This window comes from Hipposideros armiger, unplaced genomic scaffold, assembly GCF_001890085.2.
Source record: "Hipposideros armiger isolate ML-2016 unplaced genomic scaffold, ASM189008v1 scaffold_407, whole genome shotgun sequence".
NCBI classification, from domain to species: domain Eukaryota; kingdom Metazoa; phylum Chordata; class Mammalia; order Chiroptera; family Hipposideridae; genus Hipposideros; species Hipposideros armiger.
The window spans coordinates 860,508-878,905 of NW_017731757.1; the positions used below are offsets into that span (position 1 = coordinate 860,508).

At 40.8% G+C, this 18,398-nt stretch overlaps 1 protein-coding gene across 1 annotated transcript in view; it reads left to right on the forward strand.

Moving 5' to 3' along the window:
- Positions 1–18,398, forward strand: part of DZIP1 (DAZ interacting zinc finger protein 1) — a 69,632-nt gene that overhangs the window by 9,968 nt on the left and 41,266 nt on the right. The window contains exons 2-3 of the mRNA XM_019663850.1: positions 4,015–4,153; positions 4,273–4,830. Coding sequence (XP_019519395.1) covers positions 4,015–4,153; positions 4,273–4,830 — 697 coding nt within the window. The remainder of the gene's footprint in view (positions 1–4,014; positions 4,154–4,272; positions 4,831–18,398) is intronic.

Sequence of the window (18,398 nt, forward strand, 5' to 3'; positions counted from 1 at the left end):
TTCAACAGATTCAGTCTTTAGATAAAAGACAGCATTCATTCATGTTTTAAAGAAAAAAAATCTCAGCCAACAAAATGAAAGCAAACTGCTTTAATTCAGTAATTGGTATTTATCAAAACTTCTATTTTCAGGATGGTAGTGTCAAATAAGTACCTCCGTCCTTCCCTCTTGAAAATCACCCAAAGCCACAACAACAAATAAGAAAGAGAAAAGCAAATTACAGCCTCAGGAAAATGTAGAAGACTATTGAAACTCCAGTCCCCCCAAATAAGTAGGAGGGATGCCAAAGAGTAGAGGAATCAGAGAGAGGATGCCAGCTAATAACACACATCTCAGAAACAGGCAGCAAGCTACTTCTTCAAGGTTAAAGGCATATCCTGTCCCGAAAAACCCAAATACTGTGTTCTCAACAAGAATGACAGGCACTGGTTCGTGACAGAAGCTACTTAGGATGTGTTGGTTCTAAGAAGCAAAAGATACGGGCTTGAAAGATGATTCACTTATTTATTAATTTTCATCTCCAGGAAGCAATTTATCCCCATGTCAGAAAAAGAGAAGAGAAACAAAACTTTATGTAATCAACAGCCTTCTGGGCTACTTGTTTCCCTTTGCACAAGAGAAATAAAAGCTAGACTAATTCATACAAAAAGTTGGATCAGAAGAAAAATTATGGCTAGTGTGGAACACACCCCAATCTTTTCCTTCATACAAACTTCCACAAAAGCAGTGTTAGGAAAAATTCACCTCATTCAAAGATAAGTAATCAAAAAGGACAGAATTAAACTGCCTTTAAACCTACACTAGAGAGGACTCTTCCCTGGACCCCACACTTGAGTGTCCCTCATATCACAAATGCCATCTGTTATGGATAAAATTGTCCTCCCCCTCTCATTCATGTTGAAGCCCTAACCTCCGATGTGACTCCATTTGGAGACAGAGTCTTAAAAAAGGTCATTAAAGTTAAATGAGGTCACAAGGGTAGGGCCCTAATTCAATAAGACTGGTGTCCTAATAAGGAGGGGACGAGACACCAGAGTTTTTCACACAAAACACAAAGGAAAGGCCATGTGAGGACACAGTGAGAAGGTGGCTGTCTGCAAGCCAGGAAGAGAGGTCTCACCAGAAACCAACCCTGCTGGCACCTTGATCTTGGACCTCCAAATCTATGAGAAAATAAATTTCTGTTCTTTAAGCCAACCAGTTTATAGAATTTTGTTATGGCAGCCTAATATACCCCCAAAATAATTTTATTAAAGAACACACAAGTTCTCTGTCACTTGGGATCTGGTGCTGAGAGTTGGCACGTTGTGATCCTAAATGTGATCTTTTTCATTGCATCTAGAGCTTCTAACACACTACTTAATTTACCTATTTATTATGTTTACTATCTGCCACATTTAGACCATAAGATACACAAAGGCAGCAACCTTTGTTCTGTTTATGATATACCCCAAGTGCCAGAACAGTACCTGGCACATAGTAAGTGCACAGTCAATATTTATCGAATGAATGGTTTAATTAAGAAAATTTTGTTTAAATTCAAATAAATATCTAAATAGTAAGTTAGTTATAACTTTAGGTGAAGTTTGACAACTTTGATGCACACTGCATTGCAGTGGGATAAAGAAGTGGTAGAGGAAATGCAGGGTGTCATTTCATTATCAGGGACATGGTCAAAATTAACCAGATAGTTCGCATTTGACTACGACCAAGTAATTGCTATACTAAAAATTATAGATGCTTGAATTTAGTTTTGAAGTGCTTTACCTTATTAGGATGCACATGAATCTTTAAAAATTGCCTTTTTAATAGATATCTTGCAACTGTATTGAAGAGCTCAATTCATAATCGATGTCTCCATTAAGTTGTTTAGCAACATTCACTCCTTATGGCAAAATTTATCAGATTAGGTAGTAATAAGATTTTTTTCTTACAGTCACATGTAAATCTACAGTTATCTCAAAATAAAATATTTACTTAAAAAAAAAAANATTTTGGTTCTATTAAATGGGATAGATAGGAATAGGACCAAGTAAGTCACCAGGTAACCTTTAATTCAGCTAATTACTCTTTAATTGAAATACAAAAATATAGCCTGAAATATTTTTTGATAGCTATTTCGGCTCTGGAAAGACCAACTGGCAAGAGAACAAAATATAAACGGTTCACTTGTTGAAACTCTCACAAATTCAGAGCAATATATGGAAACTAAAATGAGAAAACAAATAAGCAAACAAAAGGACCTAGCTGGAACCTAAGCCAAGATAAATATTTCCATGGGCTAGAAATAGGGGGAAAAAAAAAAAAACCACCAAAAACGCCACAAAGTCATGTGTAAGCAGAAGCCACAGGAATACTAACCTATGTTTCAGATCTAGAAAGGGACTGTAGGTAATGCAGAGACAGGCTCCCGTTTTTGCTGCTTGAAACCAGCACCAGTGGCAGCTCTCTTGTGGCTGCTTGTGTACATGAGATTGTAGAAACCTGAGAATGTGGAATCACGCTGCTCCACTGGCTCTGCAGGGTCAGCCTGGAGCTTCCTTATGAGACGGGAGAGAGTAAGCAGAGAGAGAAATATAAGTAGAAAAACACGGAAGCAGATCAACGAAACCTTACCTTTACCTTTCGCCTCAAAATGGAACTGCAAGATAAAATTTCAAAACATACCAAGAACTCTAATGCTAAGAAAGACCAACAACAAATCAACAAATGAACCTGAGCTCACTTAAGAGAAAGTTAACTTTATAGACTAAGCATGCCTAGAGACATAGATAAAGAAATCACATCCATAAATACAAGAAAGAAAGTATGGAACAAAACTGGTATAAATGAATCGAGACAGGTGGATGTAANGTTGGTTTCTGGCCACAACACTCCAATCACTGCTTCATCATTATCACTTTTTCTCACTTTCGACATTCCTGCTTCCCTCTTATAAGGATCTCTGTAATTAATCCAGGATTTTCATCCCTTCAAGATCCTCAGTTTAATCACATCTGTAAAATCCCTTTTGACATAAAAGATAACATTGGCAGGGAATCAGAATGTAGATACATTTGAGGGACCACTATTCAACTTAACACAGTAAACCACCCCTGTCAAGAGGTGGAACTTAATTCCCCTTCCCCTTGATTGTGGGCTGCAGTTAATGGCTAACTCTCAAAGAATAAAGTGTGGAAAGAGGGAAGAGGGGTATCTTTACAGTGGAGAAACCTGCAAACACTACCTGGGCCAGGTGGTCAAGGTTAATATTACCAATGATAAGTTAGATTGATCCCATGTGTCCCCTGATACGATATGATGAGAAGCACACTTCACCTTGTGGTATTCTTTCTAAAAACCTATAACCCAGTCAAAACATGAAAAATATCACATAAACCAAAACTGAGGGACATTCTATAAAATAGCTGATCAGTACTCCTCAAAACTGTCAGGATCATGAAAAACAAAAAAAGACTGAGAAACTACAATAGACCAGAGGAAACTAAGGAGATATGATGGCTGAATGAAATGTGCTGTTTTAAACTGAATCCTGGAATGGAAAATGGATATTATTGGGGATACAACTAAAATCTGATTAGAGTCCCAAGTTTGGTTAATAGTAATAATGTACCATTGTTACAATAGTAATTTTGACAAGTGTACCACAGTTATATAAGATTTTAACAATAGGAAAAAATAAATGAAGTTCATTCAGGACCTCTCTGTACTATCCTTACAACTTTAAATGTAAAATTATTTCAAAAATAAGTTTACCTAAAGTAATTGTGAAGGGCTTGAGTATTTTTAAATTAACTGCAATGACCATCTTTTGTGTGTTTGTATCAAAATGAGTTTTTCTACATCTAAACTTTCTCACTTCTCCTTGCAAAAGAGAGCACTTTTCAGAGATAATTTCTTAGTTGTCTAAAACCAGCTCCTCTCCTTTTTTTATTTTTTTCCTGTTCTCCCTCTCTTTTTCCCTCACTTGGGAAATTGTAGATTACTTGATTAAAAAAAAAAAACCTGTTATGTATGCGNCCCGGACGTTAGGCCGCGACCGCCGCAGCCTCCTGGGACCCGGCCTTCTGCTCTCCAGGGGTGGAAGGCGGCGCGGGGTAAACGAGACCGCCCCCTCGGATGCCGGAAGAGGGCCGATTTACTTCCAAGCATGGTAAGAAGCTGGAGACCCGGGCTACCTCCTCGGATGCCGGGTTAGGGGGTGCGGGGGAGGAGGATGGTCCACCCGACACCCAGCTACCCCGCCACCCTCGCGCTGCCTTCTTCTCGCAGCCCTTCCAGAAGCACGTCTACTACCCGCTCGCCAGCGGCCTCGAGAGTCCAGACGCCCCCCCAGCCTCCGCGGCGGGCGCGGCTGCCATGGCCTGTGTGCCCCGCAGCGCGGCATCGGGCCACCTGCCCTTCTTTCAGTTCCGGCCACGGCTGGAGAACGTGGACTGGCGGCGGCTGAGCGCCATCGACGTGGACAAGGTGGCAGGGGCCGTGGACGTGCTCACGCTGCAGGAGAATATCATGAACATCACCTTCTGCAAGCTGGAGGATGAGAAGTGCCCGCACTGCCAGTCAGGGGTGGATCCGGTGCTGCTGAAGCTCATCCGCCTGGCGCAGCTCACCATTGAGTACCTGCTGCACTCGCAGGAGTTCCTCACCTCGCAGCTGCACCACCTGGAGGAGCGGCTGCGCCTGAGCCAGGCGGACTGCGAGCAGGGCAAGCAGCTCCTCAACCGGCAGGCTGGGGAGATCAAATTACTCAAGGAAGAGTGTAAACGCAGAAAAAAGATGATCTCCACCCAGCAGATGATGATTGATGCCAAAGCCAGCTATTACCAGGTGGGAAACTGCATTGTGATTACACTTCATAACCCAAAGAAAACCTCAGTTCCCACTGGCTGGGATTTTGAGAATCTTTTAAAGTCCTTTTTTTTTTTTTTAAACATTTATACTGTAATTCATAAGAAACAGCATATTTAAGCAAAACAGCAGTTTTAACCAACAGATGACATGGTTCATTACCTTCTGTAGACTACCATAGGATTAATAATTAAACAGGTAACCCGCAGTGCTTTATTGAAGTCATGTAAATGCTGGCTGTTTAAGAACCTGTTTCCTCCTAATAGATGTATTGAAAAATAAATCATGCAAAACTTGCTACTAAGGTTGGCCCCCAAACAACCTGGAAAATGATTCAATTTGTGAATTTTTCTCATTTTTTATTTTTTATTTTTTTCAAATATACAGAAAAGTTTCAAGAATAGTGCAAAGAACTCCCAAATACCCTTCCAATAAATTCACCAATTATTAATATTTGCCACATTTGCTTCATGTCCTTTGTCTTTGTATACATATTAATGAACCATTTGACAGTAAATTGCAGACTCCTTAAATATTTTAATGTGTTTATTTCCTAAGAACTAGAACACTCACAAATATAACAACAATATTTAAAAATTAAAAATTTTTGCTTTTCTGTTGTTAATCTACTGTTACAGGTTGCACATTGGACCCAAGATAAATATTGTAATTTTTGAGTGTAACAAAAAATATAAACATATATACACACTGGGGGTGCAGAAAAGGTATACACATTTTAAGAGATGTTATTTATGCTCAAGCAGTAGTTCCCCATAATCAGAAGTGTCTGAATGATGATGGTAACCACTTTGAGCAGCTCTTGTAATTGCAGAAGTCAAAGGTGACTCGTATTCATCATTTGTTATTGGTATATATTGAGTATTACAACTAACACAGTTTTTTCCTTTCTTAAAATGTGTACACATTGTTTGGCACCCTCTGTATATATACATATATCTTATCGATTAGGCGGAAGAAGTGCAAAAGTTATCAACGATTTTTGAGAAAGACGTCGAATTAAGTAATAGACTGACAAGATTGATTTCACACCCTTACATTCTAGTGATTTGGCTAAATGTGGCTTAAAAGGCCTCAGTGGATTTAGTTCATAGTGAATGCAGAGAACTGGGTATAGGGTGCAGGAAATGGTGAAGTTAATAGTGTTTAGGACTGACCTAATAAGAGTGTTGAGACAAGGGTATGAGCTTAAGATAGGTGAACAGTTGGGAAAGAATACTGTTAGAAAGGCTTAGAGGTTTAGCCTTGGGNATTACTATGTTAGGAGCATCATGCTAGCTAAAGTATGGTACAAAGTTGCTTCTGTCAAGGCTAAGCACAAGGAAAGGCATTTTACAGTAACCTGTTGTCATCTAACAAAAATTCTGTAGTTACTCCTTTCTAGTTGAAGAAAATCTTTGCTACAGCAGACCCTAAGATTTTGCAAAAAATGCATTCGAATTTCTCAATGAGTGAACTTCATGGTTATTAAAATCGTTGTTAAAATGCATACTTTCTGGATTGCTCATCATTTTAAAATACGTACTGAATTTTGCCCTTGTCAGGCTACATGTTCTAAAATAGTCATACTACTCTTGACCCTCCCCGCACTGCCGAATTTTCTACCAACAGAGATTTATGCCTCTTGTCCTAAAGTGGGCAAAACTGAAAGAGACGCGGAAACCCATGTGGGTTTAAATCTTTATGTGCTTGGGTGCAAAGTACCTAATTCATTTTCCACGTCACTCAAATGCAGTGTTGCATTAGATAGCCTCTTCAAGGTTCCTTGCATCTGCAGATTTCTACAATGAAACCGAGTCTCCGGAGCGAATTCACGTAAAGCCCCTACGGGAAATTAGCTAGCTGAGGCCTTTGAAAAGCCTTTCTGGGGGAGAGCATCGCATGCCAGCAACAGAGCGCATTCCCGCACCACGTGTCTGCACCAAAAGCCGGATTGGCGGAGCATATTTTAGCGCTGCAGTCTAGACATGCACGGTCCCGCCCAGCTGCCAGAGGGGCTGAGACGCGGAGAGGAGAGGCCAGAGAAAGATCGTGGAGGGGAGGGGGGCGGGAGATCCCGAGGCATCCGCGGCCTGCCTGGTCTGGGAGGGCCCAGAGCAGCGCCAGGCGGCCCGCCTTGCCACAACTTGCCCGAACCAGGCAGGCTTCATCCTGCAACCTGGAAGAAGAAGCCGGCCCGCCGCTTCCCGCTGGGCTGATCCTCCGCCTCTGCGGCCCGCCTGCACCCGCAGCGCGCCTGGGATCTGGGTCCCCAGCGTCGCCCCCGTCCGCCTGCAGCGCCCGGCGTCCGCCCAGGAGCGCGCAGCGGGGGTGAGCCGAGGCCCGGGATGCGCCAGGCGCCCATGGGAGCCCGCAGCAGACCGGGCATCTCGATGCCCGCGAAGCCCGGCCCTCCTCCCGCTTCCCCCGGCTGTGAGCAGAGACGCTGCAGACCCCGCTGGCTTGCCTGCCGCAGCTCCCATTCCCATTTGCTTTCAAAGAAACCGCGCCGAAGCCCCGCTATAGCCCGCGTCCCTCGACCTTTGTCTTTGCAGGTTCAGGAGCCGGCCCCGCGGTGCGCCAGGCTGGCGGCCCTGCACGGGAATGGGGGGCGGAGGGAACGGGAAAGCATGCCCCCTTCTTTCCTGTTCCGGCCATCTTGCGATCGAGATTCAATCAAGGATGCGAAGGTGGCTAGCAGAGCGGCGCTCGGGGCCGGAGTGTTTGCGGCGGCGAACAGAGATGGGTGTCCCGGGCCGCGTGCGCCCCCTCCCCGCACTGCAGTAGGGGCGCGCGGACATTCCCCCACGTTCAGCTCCAAAGGGCTTGGTCCCAAATCATGGGTGAATCCCGGAACAGGCATGAGGCACAGAAATACGAGAGATAAGGGCTGGGAGCTGAGATTTACTTTGAGCGCCAGATTCATTGATCATTCTTTACCCACGTGTCCGTTTGGTAAATTCTTAACGCCTCTCCCTGCCTGTCTTCTACTAGGTGCTGGGGATGTAATGGCGAGCAAGAGAAGCCACGGCCCTTGTTCCCGCTGATCCCGAAGCCCAGTGGATGGAGNTGTTAACTTTGTGAGAATTCATTTGAGCTATACATTTATTATTTGTGTGATTTTCTATATGTTTAATGTACTTTCAATAAAAAATGTTTATTGAAATGAGGATTGAAAAGAAAAGGACTGATGTGGAAGACAGGCAAACAATATCCAATTACACAAACATTTCAGAATTTCCAAAGAAGAAAATGGAAATGAGAGAACAAATGTATCAACACATAATATAAGAAAAATGTCTGAGAATAAAGGAGGACTTGAATCTGTATATTAAAAAAAAAATACTCTTTTTACCAGGAAAAATTCTCAGAATGGTCAATCTTGAGACATATCCAGGTAAAATTATTTTTTTCTGAATTCTAAAGAAAAAGAAATAATGCTAGGGACAGCCAGACAAAAAGTTCAAGTCATTTATAAGAGAAATAAATTTAGGATGGGCTAGTCATTTCTAAACATTCAATGCTATATAAGAGAATGGAGCAAAACATATTTAAGAATAAAGGCCTCAAATCAGCAGATTTGGACATGCAAGAGCACGTCCTGTGACTCATTCCTGAAGAAAATGTTTCTGCATTCATATATCATCATATTTGCCTCCAAGAAAAATAGTCTAGGGATTTCACTTATAATTAGATCATTTTTTACCCCCTTTATCACAATCCTAAATTTCTACACCTCTGCCAGATTGGGTTGGATTCATTACTGCCAGTGCCCCAATTATGATAGCTAGCTGATATAATTTTCAAAATTTCATTTCAAAAGAAAATTTTTTTACACATATCATTTGTTTTTATTAACTTTTAATTTTGACATGATTTGACACTTAAATGTTAACAGGATATTCTCCTCTTCCTCCATACAGTGGCCTAGATTGAGGATGATTTGTGGGGACTGCCAAGCACGAATCTTCTATCATAAGGAGGCAGGACTCTTCCAAGGTTGTTGCAGAGAGATGGAAGAGGTGTGGGTGCCTAATAACTCATGGAGCTGCCATACAAACCCACACTGCCTCCTTCTGGCCTTCCCTTAAATAAGCCAAGTAAATGAATCCTATGTATGTTTTAAAGTTACAAAGCTAGTACAAAAGATCTCCATAGACCCTTCATCCAGAACCCCCAATTTACTATACTGCTGTATTTGCTTTATCATCATTCTCTCCCCCCCCCTCATTTATTTGGAAGTTGCAGGCATGATGTCCTGTACCCCTAAATATTCCAGTGTGTATTTCCTAAAAACAAAACATTTGCTTCCATAACCACAATACAGCTATCAAAATTGGGAAAATAATATTGAGACAATACTCAGTACTCTTGGTATCAGATTTTATTAAACTTTTGCCATTTGCCCCGATAATGTCCTTAATAGAAAATGAAAATACCAGATCATGAGTTGTAGTCAGTTGCCATGTCTCCTAAATTCCCTTAATTTGAAACAATACTTCAGTCTTTCCTTGTCATTTATGACCTTAGCGCTTTTGAAGAGTATAGGCCAGTTATTTGTATCTGTCTCTCAATTTGGGATTGCAAATCACATTTCCAATTTTTTGTACTGATGTTCCATTAAAAAGAACATTTTCATTTTCTTAATGAATTTAAAAGGATATTTTAACACTTTGGGATACATTTAATTACTAGATCTTTTCAGTGCAGCAAGCACAGAATACCTTCTCAGTGGGGTCATTGTTCCATGTCCTATTAGCAGTTCAGGCGATTTTGTCTTGTCCCAAGCTATCCTCGGCATTTCTCAGGGTGTTTTGTTCTGTTTCGTTTTTATCAGCTCTTCTTTTGATGTTCTATTGGATCTGTTACTGTCACCTCTATGATTGATCTCAAAGGGCACCGTGATATGCCTATACATCTTGGCTCAGGTATAGACAAATTTTTCACCTGATTAGGTCAGCTAAAAAAAAAATACTGAATTTGTTATAAAGGCTATTTCTGGAAAGCTAAGGGGAAGAACAAAACACTTCCACCCCAAAGAAAGAAGATACATGTCAAAATATTTTGAACATTCTCGTTATTCTTGCGTAACTAAAGTCCAGCCATAGGCAGGTTTGATGATGGAAGTTATTCATCAAACAACCGTAGTCCCTTCTCTTTGCTTTAGTGCTGCTATCTGGGTGAGTTGCCACATCAAGCTGCTCAAATTTTTAGCCTGATGTAGTTTCAAGTTGACATCGTGCAAAATTTTAAATCTCATTTTCTTTGTAGATCCCAAGTAGTTCTTACCGTCCCTGATCCATCTTATAGTTCTGTAGCAGATTTTATTATTGTTTATTATTTGCTCCCCTACAAAAGGGTTACTATCACGTGATTTGCTTTGCCTAATTGAATGTGAGTAGAAGTGATGTACTTCCCAGCAGAGATTTTAAGAGCCAGTGTTATGATGTGGCTATTCTGTCAAATGAGAGCATGTCCCAGAGAGGGGCTGCTTCATTTGTCTGGGTCCTATAAGGAGACCACATGGAGCAAAGTCACAGCGAACATACAACTGACGTGAAACATAAATAATACAGCTTCCTATCATAAATATGATATTTGGGGGCTGTTTGCTACGTCAGAATAATCTGCTGAAAACCAACTGATACAATTTCTGCTTGCCAGCCACTCTGGCATTACTAAGCTGCCTATTGGTACCTTAAACCCATCTTGCCCATTTGGAATGAAGACTTGATGTGTACGCTTGAGAGAGAGACAGAGACAGAGAGACTTTCAAAGGGATTAAGTTCAAGAATCAGGACCAATTTTTGAACCCTGTCTCCCCTTATCATTCTAAGTGAAGATAAAATTAGAAGGCAGGAGAACAAGAAGGAAAACTGAGCAATGGCATAGATCCCTAAAAAAGATGGGGAAATTCCTATGAAAGTGTTTGGTTTTCTCTCCTTTTCCCAACAACAGTGAACTGTCCTGTCCTTTGGAGCTGGTTAGGACCCAAAAACCTGGAGGAAGGAAGCCAAGGTCCTGGACTCTGGATAGAGAAGCAACTGGTGAAGGGGAAAGGACCTCCTTGAGAGAAGGAAATACAGATTATTCAATGGGATATAAACCTGCTATCCTTGCTTCTGCATTGTCTGCATCTTCAGATCTTGAATCTTCAATTTCAGGAGGAAGAACATTTTGAAGAAAAGCATCAGGATACCTTTCCTAAAGGTCAGATCATAGAGTGAGTAGTAAAGGGAGAGAGTTGACGCTGTTCATACCAGACATCTGTTACTCATCTTCTCAGAATATCCTCCTTTTGGCAACTGTCACTCCCTGCTCTGTGCAGTTTTGCTGGGTATTCTACCACTGATGGGTATTTCCATCACAGCCCCTTTCCTGCTTGTTACCAGCACCATAGGGGCCCATTAGAAACATGACCCAAGCTAGGTCCATCACATTCTCTCTCATGGGAGTTTGACTCGAGCAGAACTTCAAAGGGCTGAAGGGACATGGGGCTGAATTATCCTTGTGGCAAGGAAATGGCCCCTGAGTTCCAAAGGACTCGAGCTCACCTGGTTACTGCCTTTCGTGAGGCTTAGCTGTTCAATTTCCCCTTTGATGTTGTGAGCTATCCGATATCCTGTCAGGAATCCCACCCCCTTAAGTTAACAGAATAGGTTTCTATTGTTGACAAGCACAGAACCTTAAATAAAATGGAAACTGGTGCTTGAGAATGGGCACCCTTGAGGAAATGTGGGGTTTTGAAATTAGTTATTTGGCTAATATAAGGCAAAAAACATCTGAGGCTCCCATTAACAGTCACCAGGACAGTTTGTCCACGAAAGTTGGGGCTCTGGGAGCTAAGTGGTTGTTGCCACTAACCAATTTAAACAAATGAAGAATGCTGGACAATTAGGCATAATGATAGTTTTTCACCTAATGTATAATTTAAAACAAGAGAATAAGATCAAATCTCAAAATTTCACCTTGGCAATATCTAGTTCTTTCTGTGACTTTGATGAAAAAAAATCAGTTTTTATCTAAGCTATAAGAATGAGGACATACAAAACCAACCTAAATTTATGAGTTGGGTTCACAGTCATTCTAAGTCTTTCATATGAAGTTTGAAGAACTGATCAGAGGACAGTGGATCTTAAAATGGCAACAATTAAGAGGATTTTTAAGACTGAATTCAGTGGTTCTTAAAGTGGGATCCCCAGACCAGTGGTATCACCTAGAAACTTGTTAGAGAAGCAAATTTTCTGGCCCCAACCCAGACCTACCAAATCAGAAACTCTAGGGGTAGGCACAGCTGTCTGTGTTTTAACAACTCTTCCAGGGGACCCTGATGAAAGTTTAAAAGCCAATTAACATAGAGGATCTGAAGCCCTCAAACCATCCTGAAATAACTCCTCACTCCGCTTTTTTTGGCTGAGGAAGCTTTTCCACCTTTGCATGTGAGAACTACCAATTTTCCTCTCAGGAGCCAAGCCTCGCTGTTGCTATGGCAATCAGAATACAAATTTAGCATGGCCTTGGGGGTGGGAAGTGTGGTGGTGAGGCAATCCTGGATATCAGAATGGAAGAGTTAGAAATCTAGAAGTTGTAGGAGTTTGCTAATTTATGTCACCCTCAAAATTGGGACAATGTTTGTTGGGAATAGATTTTAAGATTGGTAGGTCAAGGAGCGTGCTCCGTATTTTGGATCAGGCCAAATATAACATATGGGCACTTCCCCGTGACTGTGTATTCAGTGTGTAACAAGTTGGGGAAAAACTGTTCAGTGTAAATGTGCACTGAACAACAAATTACATCCCCAGAGTCAGAAATCCCTTAACAAGCATAAAGGAAGGGATTCAAAGACTTCAGGAAAATGGAATAAAAGATTGGATAGATTATGCTCATCTAGTCCAGGCACCTCCTCACATCCTTGATACAAACTTCTAGTTTAGTAATAAAAAATATAGGCTGGTATGGGGTATCATTGTGGCTTTAGCATAGGATGTCAAAGCCACTCTAGGTATTTTAATCAGAAAGGTAATTGCACCCAATCAGATGCTTGCAAAATCACCGAAAGGGCTAGAGGAATGTGGGGTGGGAAGGGGCAGCATTGGAACTGTTAAATTCAGGACTTTGATCCTCTGATAAAAAAGTCAGTGCCAACCATTGCTGTCTGGAGTCACTGGACACGTTTAAAGTTGTGACTAGACTTGGAGTTCAGTTACTCCCTCTACCCACTGACACTCTGATCCGCGTGACCCTGCTTGCCAGTGAAAACAACAGCAGGAAAATAGCTTCTGTCTTTCAAATCATTCAACAGTATATCTAACTGAGCTGGAAAGAAGCCTGTTAAGCATAATTTTTAGCTTTCTGGCTTCTGAAGAACAGAACACATTAAAGGAAGGAGGCATGAAGGTGTAAAAACCAAATTTTGTATCACCTCTTGAGGAAAGAGACAGCTCTTTACAAAAAGCCCTCTAGATTTGGATGTCTGGGGAAGAGCTGCCATTGAAATGGGCTTCCAACTCACAGGGGGGACGGCAGGAGCTTAAGATGCCTGCGCCCATGTAGAAGCTGTTAACCACTGGAGGTAAACTGAGCTTGGTTATCCTGGCAGGCAGTACCGTGGCCGTGGCAATCGGATTCCAATAAAAAGGGTCTGATCCTCATGAATAATTGTTGTGGTAAATTAATGAGGGGGCTCCAAGGTGTAGCATTTCATCAAACCATGAGTTCTTACTGATTTATATGACCCTTCCCACCCCACTGCAAATGCCAGGACTGAGCCATTTTCCTTGAGAATTATGTTTAGGGTTTCTTTTTTCCTTCCTTCCTTCCTTCCTTCCTTCCTTCCTTCCTTCCTTCCTTCCTTCCTCTCTCCCTTTCTCTTTCTCTCTCTCTCTCTCTCTCTCTCTCTCTCTCTCTCTCTCTCTTTCTTTCTTTCTTCTCCCTCCCCTATCTTCCAGCCCTGAGTCAGTTCAAGGCAACACATTAATGGTTCAATTGAATTATAAGCTACCACTAGGCCATTTTCGCTACTTAGGCCACCAGGGAACAATCAAAGAGAGGGAAGTTATGGTATTATTATAGTTGCCACAGTGGTTTCAAAATATAGCCTCAAAATCTTTGATACTTCTTTCTTTCAAAAGGAAAATCTAATTCCTCTCCACTTGGGTGTGGGGCAAACTTAGTGGACTTGCTTCTACCGAGCAGGTTTCCCTCTAAGCCCATCTTGCACTGCATCCCACAAATTTTGGTAAGTTGTATTTTCATTTAGTTAAAAATATTTTAAAATTCCTCGTGAGATATCTTCTTTGACCCATGTATTCTACAGAAGCATGTTGTATAATTTCCAAATATTTTGGGATTTTCCTGCTATCCCCTTGCTATTGATTTCTAGTTTAATTCCATCATGGTCTGAGAACATATTTTGTATGATTTCTATTCTTTTACCATTGTTAAGGTATGTTGGATGGCCTAGAATGTGAGCTATCTTCATGAATGTTCCATGATAGTTTGAAAAGAACATGTATTCTGCTCTTGCTAGATGGCGTATTCTATAAATGTCAATTAGATGGCTTGATTAATAGTGCTATTTGGGTCACCTACGTCTTCACTGGTTGATCAATTCTTAAAAGAGGGATGTTGAAGCCTCCAACTATAATAGTGGATTTTACTATTTCTCCTTGCAGTTCTATTTGTTTTTGCCTCACTATCTGTATCTATCTGTATTTTGATAATCTGTTCTTATCTACATACATGTTAAGGATTGTTATGTCTTCTTGGAACATTGACCCTTTTATCCTTATGTTAATATGATCCATGTTAATCCCTGATAAATTTTTTTGTTCTGAAGTTTGCTTTTTCTGAAATTAACATAGCTGCTCCAGATTTCCTTTGATTCCTGTTATCACGGTACATCTTTTTCTATCCCTTTACTTTTCACCTGAGTCTTTATATTTAAAGTGAGTTTCTTATAGATAACACATTGCTGGGTCTTGTGTTTTTGTTGTTGTTTTTGTTTTTTAATCCACTCTGACAATCTCTGTTTTTTCATTGGTTTATTTAGACCATACACATTTAAAATAATTGATAGAACTGAGTTAATATTTTCTTGTGTGTAACTGCTTCCTATTCAGTTCACTTGTTTTTTGTTTTTCGTTTTTTTTTCCTCTTTCCATTTTTCTGCCTTCTCTGGTTTTGACTGAGCATTTTATATCATTGTATTTATCCCCTCTTTTAGTATATTAATTCTCTTTTTGACTTTTTTAATGGTTGCCCTAGGGTTTGCAATATTCATTTACAACTACCAGCCAGCAGCTTCACATTTTAAGTTACTCAAAGGAAGCAGAGGCTGCAAAATGAGGTTCGAATTTAGAAATTTTGGACTCGCAGCCAACTTCCCAGGCAGAGACTCTTCTCCTACCCTGGCACCATCCCAACCAGCCTTGTACGCTGGGGTGTATACCTTCCAACCATATGTCTGCACTATTTAGTACTTCTAAATATTGCTGCTGCCAGTGACCACCCTGTGTATCTAACCATGAACAGCACAGTCCGCTTTTGAGAAGGTGGACATGTGGAAGTAGCCCTTACAGGTTCTAGAAGTTGGTACGGGGTATTGGTGCAGGAAATTCTGGGGTTCTGTGTAACTGGAACGTGGTTTACAATGGGAGAGCACAGACTATAGGAGGACCTGGTCCATTCGCTCCTTGGAATTTTCTGAAGGGCCAGGCCAGTGAGGAAGGCTTCTTGCCTGTCTATAAAGATAGTACAGACCCAGATACTTATCTGACTCATTGTGCTTGTTACTCACCTTTCAAAAGTAAATAATACACACACACACACACACACACACACACACACAATGTGTAAATTATAAGGAAAAGGGAATAATTAATCCAAAAATTAGGAAACTGTTAAATAGGAGGATGGAGAGGAAGATGTTTAGGGAGGTGCACAGAGGAGCACTTCCAAAACACTAGGAATGTCTTATTTCTTCACCTGGGTGATAGGTATACAAGTGTTCATTCTATTATTCTTTAAACTGTACATATGCATTTTAGAGACTCTGCTATATNTTTATTGAGACATAGTTCACATACCCTATAGTTCACCCACTTTAAGGGTACAATTCAGTGGTTTTTCTTATGTTCAGAGATATGCAACCATCATCATGGTTTTTAGCACATTCATCACCCCAGGAAGAAACCTTGTACCCGTTGGCACTGCCCCACGACCTTCTCTCCCCCAACCCCTGGCAACTACAAATCGTCTTTCTGTCTCCATCGATCTGCCTGTTATGGACATTTCATATAAACTGAATCATACAATATGTGCTGTTTTGTGAGTGGCTTTTTTTACTTAGTATAATGTTCTCAAGATTCATCCACGTTGTAGTATTTATTGGTATTTCATCCTTTTTTTTATTGCTGAATGATATTCCATTTTTTCTGAATGATATTATCATATTTTATTTGTGCATTCATCAGTTGTTGCAGTTTGGGTTGTATGCCCTTTTTGGCTGTTGAAGGTTTCAAAAATTATTATTAAAAATAGACTGTTTTTTAGAATAGTTTTAGGTTTACAGAAAAATTGAGCAGATAGTACAGAAAATTCTATATAAGCCCCCCTCTGACCCTGTACATATTTTCTATATTACTAACATCTTAAATTAGTACATTTGTTACAATTAATGAACCAATATTGATACATTAGTATATTAATTAAAGTCCCTTCATTCTGATTTCTTTAGCATATACCTAATGGCCTTTTTCTGCTCCAGGATCCTATCCAGGATACCACGTTACATTTAGTGTCATGTCTCCTTAGACTCCTCTTGTCTCTGACAGTCAGGCTTGTTTTTGATGACCTGGACAATTTTGAAGAGTCCTTGTTACGTATACTGCAGGATGCCCTCTGTTGGAATTAATCTGAAACTCTTCTCATGGTCTGACTGGGCTTGAGGGTTTTTGGGAGGAAGACCTCAGAGATAAAGTACAATTTTCATCATATCATATCAAGGGCATATTCCATCTACATGACTTACGGCTGTTGATGTTGACTTTGACCACCTGGCTGAGGCAGTGTTTGTCAGGTTTCGCTGCTGAAAAGTTACCTCCCTCCATTTCATACTGTAGTTTTTGAAAGGAAGTCGCTATGTGCAGCCCAGACTAAAGCAGCGGGGAACGATGCTCCCCCACTGTTTTGTTTTTTGAGTTAACACCTTCTGTGAATGTGAATTTCTGAGGTGGTTACTGCTAGTAATTTTGGGGCTAACATACAAAGGGTAAAATTAAATCATTATGTACCTAATGGATTCGTAGAGGCGGCCCCAGGTGATGCTGGCCACCTCACTAAATTATCTTGAGAACCAGCTGTACCTAGTTCCTCTGTTTCTGGCAACGGTCACATGCCCATCAAATTTGAGACCCATTGTCCAGATGAGAAAGTTAGGCTTTCCTTCCCCCTTTTCACCCTGTGCATGTTCTTTTATTGGAAGGAACAAAAAGGAAAACCATTGGAAAGGAGAAGCAGGAGCAGCACTGAGCATCCAATAGGATAGTCAGATTTGAACCATCGCCACATGCTCGCCCCAATTTTATTCTCTGTTTCAGTCTTATGAAAGGATAAACCTGTGTGCCAGTGATTTTGCATTTCATTTTACAGCAGTTGTCAGAAATCCAGAAGTCTAATATGCAGATCAAATCCAACATAGGCACATTAAAAGGTGCGCGTGAGCTTAAAGAAGAAAGTCCTCAGTATCCCCAGGATTTCCAAAACGTGATGCAACTTCTTGATAGCCAGGTATGTAACAGTGGGCAATACCTGTGGTTGAGGCCTAATTTTTCTTAGTGAAGTAATTTACAGCAAGCTCATCTACAGAAAGAGTGTACTATCTTTTCCAGTGACCGTGAAGGTGGCTAATTCTTTCTTTCTTACCTTCTAATACATGTATATTTCCTAATAGGTGTTCATTAGCTGCTTGTTGATTGACTAGTAGATGTGGATACAGAGCAGTTAGCAAAATTGTTTCATTTTTCCCCTAAGATGATATCTATTTAAATTGGTTAGTATTACTTCAATATTTATTTTTCATATTTTGGATGTAGGTCTCACTTTCACAAGGCATACTGAAGCACTAACTTTCCTTTTAGAGCTTAAATATGCAACTACATTGGTGAGCTGATGATCTTTTACATTTATAAAACATAATTACAGTCATTTAGAAGTGCACCTCTGTAATCAGTGCAGTCCTCACACTGGCTATTTTGGTCACACTGGTTTAGCGGTACCTTGTGTTTTACCAGGAAACAAATAGAGATTAAAGTTTATGAATTCAGGATTTTTTTTTAAAAGCAATAATACATCATTTTAAAAAGCGTGTTTTTGAAATACAGACGACTGCCACTGCTGCTTGCTTTGATGCTCACGTCTTGCCTCCTCCTTTCCACAAATGTACCTTCCATGTCGCAGCCAGGCTGACCTTGTCACTGTCCTGTCTAAAACCCTTCAGAGCCTCCCTGTTTCTTACAGAACAAAGTCTAGAATCCCTAACCAACACTCAC